The 11,069-nt window shown below is 36.6% G+C and overlaps 1 protein-coding gene across 1 annotated transcript in view; it reads right to left on the bottom strand.

The window, feature by feature from the left end:
* MTNR1A (melatonin receptor 1A) overlaps positions 1-10,314 on the bottom strand; it is a 32,794-nt gene extending 22,480 nt beyond the window's left edge. The window contains exon 1 of the mRNA XM_001368216.3: positions 9,337-10,314. Coding sequence (XP_001368253.1) covers positions 9,337-9,589 — 253 coding nt within the window. The 5' untranslated portion in view covers positions 9,590-10,314. The remainder of the gene's footprint in view (positions 1-9,336) is intronic.
* Positions 10,315-11,069: the final 755 nt, after the last annotated feature.

The following is an 11,069-nucleotide window of genomic DNA, read 5'->3' on the forward strand; positions in this document are numbered from 1 at the left end:
ATGTAAATAGTACCTCAGATACCTACTAGCTATATGATTCTGGGAAATTCTGCTTATAATTTCTGTGCCTCAGTTTCTTCAGTACTGTTGGCTTCTAAAGCCCTGTCATGGAACAGCTAAGTGAAACCATAGAGCATAGAGTCCCAGGCCTAATCCTCTTTCTGATTTCAACTCTGGCTTCAGATACTATCTGTGTAATCCCAAGCAAGTCACTTAATCCAGTTTGCCTCACTTTCCTCATCTGTAAAATGAGCTGGAGAAAAAAATAGTAAACCACTCAAATATCTTTGCAAAGAAAATACCAAATGGGATCACAGAGTCAGACATAACTAAAAATGAATGAGTAACCACAAAGCCCCTTCTAGCTCTAAAGCTATGATTTTATGGTATTTTCCTGGCAGTTTCCAGGTTTTTCATACCCACTTTGTAAAGTTCTCCTCAAGGAAGAGAATGTATGCAGACTCCATCTCCCTTTATTTCTCCACAAACCTTTTCCCAGACTCCATAACATTTCATACCCTCAGGGACATAACCACGGTGATTCCGAAGTTCTGAGTGATGGAAACTATATCTTCATTATCAAAATCCCTTTTTCTTCACTTAGGCCAACAAGTTATCCATAAGTAGGAAATCTAAATATTCTAAAGTTGATTCTTTCTTGAATGGATAATTATGGACAAGTCTAAAAATTACAATATTTTTGCTTGCCAGTAACACATGAAATACACAATGGCCCTGAGCAAGCTGCAACCCATTAAAAGTGATGGGTTATAAAGGAGAAGTTGTGTAAAGAAATATGTGATCCAAAAAGAAGATCTGGATAGGAGAGGGGTAAGGAATAGGAAATGAACAGCGGAAAGTCACCACAGTTATGTGGGAGATGTCAAAAGAAAGTGAGAAAGACCCCAGAACATTGGGGGGACCCCTTGTGGAAAATTTATGACAAGACAGGAACAGCTGTCACATGAAGTTGGCAAGCATGGATGACCTGTGATCCCTATCACTGCAAGGAAGGCTTTTGTTAGTGATTTCACAGTTATATATGTGAGTATCTGTCAGTCCTGGATATGCGGGCATTTAAAATAGAGTTAGAAAGAGGGAACTGGGTCCTCTGATTTTGTTAAGGTAGGAAATTCCCAGGTAAGGCAACTCTACCTATGTGAATCAGCACTTCCTCTATAAAGTACAGTCTTAGAGAGTCACCTAGTGTACTACAGGTGACATATCCATCATGGATCAGAGGCAGAACTCAAAAGAAGGTCTTCTTTCCTTTGAAGCCAATTTTTTCATCCATTATGCCATATTTTCTCTATAACAATGTATAAACAACTTTGAAAGACTTAAGAACTCTGATCAGTTTAGTGACCAGTCATGACTTCAAAAGAATCAAAATAAAAAATTCTAGCCATTTCTTTACAGAGAAGTGAGTGGATATGGCCAATGTGGATATTGGTTATATTTGATTTTGCATATTTTTGCAAAGATTTTTCCTTCTTTTTTCAGTGGGAATAAAGAAAAAGGGAAGTGGGTTTTTTAAATTAAAAAATTAAATTAAAATGTTTTAAATTAAAAAAAATTCAAGAGATAAACTGGATGGCTTCAAAATCCCTTCAAACCCCAAATCAGTAATCAAATTGAGACATCCAAAGTTTCAGATTTTTTTAGTACTATCTATATAAAAGTAGATCATTGGCAAAACATTTTAAATAAACAGTGCTCATAATTCTCCAAAAATAAGATTACTTCCTCTATCTCTTTAAAAAAGAAGATAGTCAAAGGCAAAGATGACATATAGATAGTATTTTTTTAACCCTTACCTCCTTTCTAATAATCAATACTGTTTCATGTCTAAAATAGAAGAACTGTAATCTAAGAAATTGGGATTAAGTGATTTGCCCAGGGTTACATAACTAGGTAGAGTCTGAGGTCAAATATGAATCTTAAACCTCCCATCTTCAGGTCTGACCTCTCCACTGAACCATTTAGCTGGCTCCTATTTTAACCTCCTGTGAAATATCTTCAATTTTGTTTATTCATTCATTCACTCATTTGTTTGTTTCTTGGGATTTGGCCTCTCATATTGCCCAGGCTGAATGTGTAGCAGCCAATTATGGGCCAGATCTCAACAGTGATCATCATAGAAGATTTAACCTGCTCTATTTTTCTGACCTGGGTAGGTTCACCCCTTCTTATGCAAGCCAGTAATTCTCTGCTTCTAGGGGCTTATGCTACAGATAGTTGACTTGGTAAAGACACCTCATCAGCTTTAATCCTACTGTAGTTCAGAATACCTGAACTAAAGAGATCTATCACCCTTAAGACTCCCCAGCACCAAGGACTATAGGTGTGTGCTTAGTACAGCCAAAATACTTTTGATTTTACTGATCTCACATTTTTCAAGAGTTTCTTTGAATTATAAAAATCTCTTTGTATACAGACATGCACAATATATTTTCAGGCTGGTTCATGTAAAATGTTTCCCTTGAAAAAATACTGTTTTGCAATTAACAAAAAGAAAATACCAGTAGAAAATTACCTTTAATAAGTTTTACAGATGGGATATGACTTCTTGATTTGTTTTTCTTCTAAACACAGTTCATAACAGAGGGTTTGGGGAAAGTACTTCCTTTCCCATCTCATGCTCTTTATAAGGTTCAACAAATATGTGGCTTAATTTCCCAGAAGCTATCACCTCTGATTTCACTGAACACATATTGCCAGGATTTGGTAACTGATTTTCAATATTCTCTTGAGAAACTTCAGATTTCATAAACATAATTTAAGAAAGAAAAATTCCTATCATTAAGCAAACTGAGAAACAAAGAGAGCAGGAGGTTGAAATGCTACGGAAATTGGAAACAGAAATTGGGATTTCTCTTCTGTGAATCACCTCCTTACCCATTTGAAAACCATCCTGAATAACAGGTAGTTAGCAGTATTTTCTTACACAAGCTACCCTGCATGCATCAAGCCAATCTTACATCAAGAATAAAGAGACAGCAAAATGACAGTACTCTAGCACCTGGAGATTTACACACACACACACACACACACACACACACATTTACTATATCCCTAGCACTTGGCACATAGTCATAGCTTAATAAAAGAGCATATAAGATAGCTAATATTTATATAATGCTTGCTATGTGTCAGGCACTGGGTTAAGCACTTTACATCTCATTCGATCTTCACAACACAACCACCCTGGGAAGTAGGTTCTATTATTAGCCCCATTTTTTGAATTATCATTTATTTTTATATAGAACATAATATAATATGTAACAAAACAATAATATAATACATATGATTTATTGTCAATATTTAACAAATTATAATGAATATACTTATTCAATAAAAACAAATTTTCCTATTAGCAATGTCCAAAAATCTGCATCTCATTCTTTTTTTCACCACTTTCCACACCTCCCTCTCCTCAAGGGGGCAGTAATATTATATAGGTTGTGTGTGTGTATATATATATATATATATATATATATATATATGTATATATATATGTTGTTATATATACATTTTTCCCTGTTCATGTTGTAAAACAAAATGCATATTGCTTACACTAGAGAAAAATAAAACATGGAAAACAAAGTGAATAATGAATGATATGTTTCAATCTGCATTTGGACTCTGAATTAGCCCCATTTTACAGATGAGGAAACTGAGGCAAACAGAGATTAAGTGACTTGCCCAGGGTCACATAGGTAGTTCTTTATATATAGCATATTATATAATATTACATACAGAGACACAAAGAGTCATTCCTCAACTTTTTGTGGGGTAAAGTTCTAGAAAATGGAGTGAAAGTCAAAAATGCAAAATACATGGAACCTATGTGAAATATGAAATCTAGTTCCTGCAACCACCAAAACCTGTAGTCCTTTGCTATAGACTGCTGAAAATACTTTTCTGCATATAATCCCTTATGACAAAACATTAATTATTATAAAATTCACTTTTTCTAACATAGTAACTATAAAACAGCCTATAAAAATACAGTCCACAAAATAAAATTGGTAACATGCAATACATTTTCACTAGTAATTCCCTAGAACTCTGTGATCTTTTGTGCAACATCTCAATAAAAATAAAATAATGAATTTCAGACAATATTTACTTTTCAGAATATATGAAATTTACAGTAATATAAATATTATACAGCAAATAAAATTCTTAAAATTACGGCATTTTAACCTGAATCTTTCCTTCTACTGTGTCTAAAGGTGGTATGAGGGTATTATATGGAACACTGAACTGCTGTAAACCTCTCTACCTTGGTCACCGTCTCAAAAACTAAGGGGGGAGTTGTTGACACTTTAGTTGTTGCTATCAGAGATGACAAGGTCTCTTCATCATCTCCAACACTGTCCTTCACAACTGATAGATGGTATAGAAAATTGTGAAGGACACGTCAGCATGAAATAATCTTTCAGGAATCTCTACTTCATGTCTATTTGAGTATGAAACTATAGCAAAGTCAACTTGATGTTTAACTTGGAGATCTACAGCCAGTTAGGTGATTAGACCAACAGCAGCTGTAGGAATGAAATTTCTCTCTCACTAAGCCATGTTACCAACATTCCACACTTGGTGATCAGAGCCCCAAGGACTTGTGCTACACTTTGCCTGGGGAACAAATGCAACACAAAGCTTGAGTTTTAAAGGCAAACAAGGAAAATATGCCACAAATGCATGGGGAGCTCTTTATCATGGTAGAATAAACTTGCCCTTCAAGCTTCTTATTTTTTTCTACTACATATAGCCACATATGTAAACAATTGCCAAATCGGAAGTGACGTTCATTACTAATGAAATCATTTGAGTGCCTGAAGTTCCAAATGTTAAATGGACAAATACTGAGTATTGACTTTATGTGTAAACTTAGAAAATGTTTCCATTGTTTTGAATATATACTTTACAGAAGATTGGAAGAGTACACATAGAACTACTCAGGATGAGAAGGTATAGAGAGAACTATTTTGATCTGCATAAGTCTATCTGATTAATTATGGACCAATCAAATCATAAGGAAAGAGAGCCAGGCAGAATCCTAGTCTTATAATCAATTTTTTCCAAATTGTAGGGCACATCCTGTTATGGGGAGGAACTGAAGGGGATGAGAACTGAGCAAAGATATAATGGTCAAAGTTAGTGGATATATTTAAGTTTAACTCTCACCTAAGTAGAGGAATTTTTTTTTTAGTAAAATCAAATCAAAGGGCAGAAAAGTGATTTAGTAGAGTGAATTTGATCTAACTAACATTGAAACAACCCAGAGAGTATTTATTATGATTGGCAAAGACAAGGTGAAATCTGAATTGATAATTGTCAAATCTCAAAATCACATTGTTTGCCCTTGTCACTGTCAATCAATGTAGGATTGGGACACAGATGGGTTATGTTATCTCAAAAGTTGTTTATTTTAATTTGAGGCATATAAATTGATGATTAAATAATGTTTGTGTGGAAATTAAGAGTAAACTTATTATTTGTTATATTTCTTAACTTCAACCATTTTCATGAGTGCAATATGCTAATTTATTTTCAAAAAAATCTATAACTTTTTAAACATGGAAAATATCTCAGAAATATTTATATTCATTTGAAATTTTTAATTAGATTTTAAAATTAGATTCAAATTTAATCATTTTGCATCTTATTTTCTCTACTTTTTGCAGTGAAATGATACTCCTTCATTATTCAAATAGTTGTCCTCATTTTTCATTTGAGGAAATTTGAGATTATAAGAGAGATCAAATGGCATGACGAGGGGAATATAGCTAGTAAATGTCTGAGGTGAGCTTTGAACCCAGGTCTTGAAATCATATCCAGAACTTTACCCTCTCAGTACAGAGCACAGTGCCATAATGATGATGATGATGATGATGATGATGATGATGATATGATGTTTTCCTCCACATATAAAGAAAATGATTTTTTTCTTTGGAGATGTAGAGAGAGATTTTACTGACAGATTTTCAATCACAGATTTCCAAACTTTAAAATAAACTTTGAAATCACTTATGGCTACAATCTTAAAAAAATTTGTGTGAATACATTATATTAATCCCATGGATTGTTACATAAAGTTCTCAATCCATCAACTTTAATTCCTTCTTAGTAAAAAAAATAACACATGATTTCATCTTCTATGTTTGGAGAATAAATTTGAATCTTATATAAAATTTCAGGAACCAAATTGACACATTTCTTTTATACAGATTTCCCTGTATACACTTATAAAGTAACTGAACCACAGAACAGTTAAGTAACTTGCTTAAAGAAATGACTAATTAAAGGCAGAACAAAACCAAGAACTCAGATCTCCAGGGTCAGGATCCTCAACTAAAAGGTCTCATACTGTCTCAGCCCCAAACTCTGAACTCCTCCCCACTCCCACTCCACCCTCCAGAAAGCCCCTGGATGATAGCAAAAAAGAGTGAGGCTCTGTGATTTGTGTAGCCTTAAAGAAAATTAAACTTGATCCTTCAGTGAAATTTCAGGAACAAGTGCACTAAATATTTCCTAGATGATTCATATCATGTCTACAAAGAAAAGTTCAAATTCTAAAGCCAAGTGTTTCAGGGTTTTTGTTCTTTTTTCTCTGTCCACAGCCATCCATCTATATTGCTCACATAGTAAATCCAGCAGGAATAAAGAGAATGAAAAGCAATAAGACTTTACATAATAGTCTTTGATGAGTCACATAAAATAACTACATCTGTCTAAAAATCATATTAGAAACTGTCCTCAAAAAATGATCATTCCAGAAAGCAAAGTGGGACATTTGTAGGTAACGTCCCAGCTAGGCAACTAGATATACGTGTCTTCTGATTTTCCTAATCAAAATGCCATTGAATATTTCTCCTCAGGAAAGCATTATTGTAACAAAAAACATTTTGTGAAATTCTTAAATTAAATGTGATAAAAGTTAGCTGGAAATCATTAAAGCTTTTTTGTAAAGGTAAAATTTTCCATGCAGTTCACGTAGCTGAGGCAGTATAGTGTTTTGAGATATAAAGCTAGCCTTTGAACTAGGAAGAACAAGACTAAAACTTTGTCTCAGACACATACTGTCTCTGCCATACTGAGCAAATCACTTAATCTCCAGGCCAGAAGTTCTTAACCATTTTTTCATGTCAGTGAAGTCCATAGAGCTCTTCCCAGAATATTGTACAAGTATTTATTTAGTGCTCATAATGTCAAAGCCTTCGCCAACATGCTAAATCATTCCTGTCTCCAAGGAGCTTACAATCACACTAATACTCAGTTAAAACAGAAAAGCGATTTTTCTCTTTTCATTTTGTATAGAGTTAGACCTCTTGGGTGGTCTATGGGTGGGTTAAAATGGGAGGCACAGAAAAGCACTGCATAAAATGAGAAGTCTTGAAGCTATAATCTGCATGAATAGAAGGAGTCACCCATATCAAAAAGATCCCAGGTGCAATAAATAGCAAGTTGTAGGTCTAAGTTGTCACATACTTCTGTGGATTCACATGGAACCTTCCCTTATATCTGTAAGGCAGGTTATGTCTTGTCTACTCTCCCTCTCAGAAACTTTACCTTCCTCAAGGCTAAGTCTAGGTGCCTCATTATTTATGAAGCCATCTCTATATGTCCACATATGCTAGTCCTGTCTGTCACCTTCATTTCCTTTGTAGGCTTTTTTATGTGTGTGTGGTGGTGAGGGGGGGAGGGCAGGGGCATGGTTAGTCTTTTAAGGGAACAGGATATTTCATTTATGTCTTTTCTGGGTAGGAGACAGCCTGGTGTAAGGATTAGAATGCCAGATCTTTAGTTAGGAAGATTTGCACTCAAATATCCCATCAGTTGTGTGTCCCTTTCTGTTTCAGACTCTTTATCTGTAAAAAGGGTAAGACTTACTCAGAGGGTTTTTGTGAGGTTCAAATGAGATAACAAGATGAGCTTAACTAAATTAAAAAATTATTAAAAGAGTTGCTGTATAGTGTCAACATTTTAGTATGTCATTCACACAGAGTAGGCATTTAGTAAAAATTTGTTGGATTAGAGGCAGACATCTTCACTTTTATAATCTCTCACAAAAGGGAAAATATTGCATCAGTGTACAATGCTAAAAAATATGATTCCAAAATATTTAGTTTTCTCTAGTGGTTGAATGGTTTGCAGAAACTTACCTGAGATAAATCATTTGTATTCAGTTGCTCAATGAAAAAGCAGCTCTAACTCTAGTAAAAAAAATTATTCACAAACATTACATGTAAATGCCCATTTTGATGCAATCATGATTATTTAAAAAGAAAACTCCCAAAAGAAATTGATTATTTATTGGCATAGTCATGATGTTATAAATGAAGCATTTAAAGAATTTTCATAGTTCTTTCATTTATCCATTGATTTATTATTTAACAAAAATTTAAGTCCTGGGAGAAGTAACAGAACTAAATAAGACAGAATTCTTGCCCCCTGTGGCTTCTTCTACCCATATATTGCATTTTTTCTTGTATAAATAATTAAGATTTGTAAATATTACTTTATATTTCAAGCCAAATGACTAAAATACACAACTCAAATTGTGGAAATAGTTTAGAGCAAGAATTCTTAACTCCAGATCCATAAACTTAAAAAACTTTTGATATTCATTTAAAAACATTATTCTATGAAGATATCCAGAGTTCTCATCAGTCTGCCACAGGTGTCCTTCACCCGCATGCCGGCCCGCACACCCATGGACACACAAAGGTAAGGTTAGAAATTCCTGGTGTAAACTAAGCTGATCTTACTTCAAGATATCCCTACCAGTTTAATGAACTCCACAACACTATTGCTTTATTTAAAGGGAAATTCTTTTGGTGGTCTGAAGACCACCTTGCAAAAGAACACTTAGAGTTGTACACCATAAAGAAAAAAACTACTACTGAAATCTATGAACTCTTTGGAAAGCCTTCAGGCAAAGTAAATAAACTAGATAGATAGATAGATAGATAGATAGATAGATAGATAGATAGATAGATAGATAGATAGATAGATAGATAAGTAAGTAGGTAGGTAGGTAGGTACCTAGGTAGGTAGGTAGACAGACCTAGGAACAGACCGACCAATCAACCAAGGGAGTGGGCTGTATCTGTAAAATTTTATCTTGACCAAAAGAAGTTGGGGTGGGGTAGGGGGGATAAAATCCACTGAGAGCAGAGTTTGGTTCACTCTAGGGCTGGGACAGGAAAACTTTAGGAATTCTTCTCCTGTAGAATTCCTTCCCTCTTTCACCTTTACTTCTTTCCACCCACTTTTTCTGAGTTTTATATTTTCATTCCCCACATGATTCCCAAGAGTCATTTTTACCTGCGTTCCTCAGCTTCTTGTTCCGATACACAGAAAGGATGACCAGGATGTTGCCCAAGATGTCTACTACAATAGTAAAGATGAGGACGGAGGCAAGAGTAAAAGGTACCCAGGCGGATCGTTTTAAGGCTCCCTCCGCCTGGCTGGGATCCTGCCAGGTGTAGTTGAGTAGCCTGCTGCTGTTCTCCATCATTTTGTTTTCCTGGGATAGAACTACAGAGTCTCTCTCTGTCTCAAGTTCCTGCATCTCCATCGCTCTCTGGGAGTAGAATCTCCTCGGACAACTTCCAGAGTCACTCGGGTTTTTCCTAGTCCTCCAGTCTCAGCAAATACACAACACAGAATAGGAATGGGGACGGAGTTGGACTGCTTGTTGCACTGTAGCCTAGAACTAAGCAGAAACTAATGCTGAGCAGCCTCTGGGTCCCTTTTTCTTTCTCCCTTAGAAGCTTAAGTTGCACCCCCTCTGAAATCCTTTTCTTCTCTCCGAGGTCCCTCCTCCTCTTTTAAGGCTAAGGATGCACCCCTTCTCTTTCGGAGTCTCATTCCACCTCCTTGAGGGCTTAAGCTGAACCTCTTCTGGGATCCCCCTTCTCCTTGGGGATCTCTCTCATCTGTCTGCTTAAGTGAAGTTGCACCCGCCCCCTGGGGTTCTCTTTCTTGTCCCCCAAGTCTCCCTCTTCCTCCTCTGAGGCTTAAGCTGCCCCCTTCTGATGCCCTGGGTTCTCCTCCTCCTGCTAGGAAGCTGAAGCTGCACCTCACCCCACCCCCGGGGTGCTCCCGTTCCTCTCCAAATCTCCTGGCTGTTTCAACCTTCCAGCTTTAGGCAAGTTCTCCCAGAGTGCACAACTACCCGAGTCAATCTCTTTTTATAGAGTCCTCGTCGCTGTCTCCTCGTCCCCCACAGTTCCAGGTGACATCTAGCGTTAATGACCTGGTCCTAACGCTTCAGGGGAACTGGGGCTCAATCTCGGGCGCTGTATACCAGCAGCGCCTCATAGCGGCGATCTAGAGCCCAGCTTCTTATTCACCTGCAAAAGAAAACGGAAAAAGGCTTGGGAACTCATTAGAGTGCTCCCTTTAAACACCATTGTTTTTTCATCTTACTTGTCCCGGGGTATTCTTGCAGGACCTCAGTTCAAATCCTTCTTCTTCCTTCTTAGATGATGTTAGGCAAATAGTTTCAACTCCATGGGTCTCTCTCTCTCTCTCTCTCTCTCTCTCTCTCTCTCTCTCTCTCTCTCTCTCTCTCTCTCTCTCTCTCTCTCTCTTCTGTCTCTCTCTGTCTGTCTGTCTCTGTCTGTCTGTCTGTCTCTCTCTGTCTCTGTCTCTGTCTCTCTCCCTCTCCCTTTCCCTCTCCTTCTCTCTCTCCCTCCTTCCCACTCTTTCTCTCTCTCTTCATCCCCACTCCCCACACACACACCTCAAAAATGAGAAGAATGGGTTGAATGGCCTTTAGAGGTGAGGCTCCTTCTAGATCTGATCCTATAAGTTCCTATCTTTCCCTTTATCCATGAAGCAAACTCTACATAGCAATCTTAGAGATTACACATGGAGGAGAAGGGAATCTATATAAGATTTTTCTTGCTACTTTCTTAAGTTATGAAATGGAACTCTAGACCTGGAGTGCAAGTAGACTTGAATTTAAATGTAACCTCTGACATTTACTAACTGTGTGACTCTGGACAAGTTACATAATCTTTCTTTCATCCAATTTCTTAATCTGTAAAATG

The sequence above is a fragment of the Monodelphis domestica genome, chromosome 6 (assembly GCF_027887165.1).
Source record: "Monodelphis domestica isolate mMonDom1 chromosome 6, mMonDom1.pri, whole genome shotgun sequence".
Lineage (NCBI taxonomy): Eukaryota > Metazoa > Chordata > Mammalia > Didelphimorphia > Didelphidae > Monodelphis > Monodelphis domestica.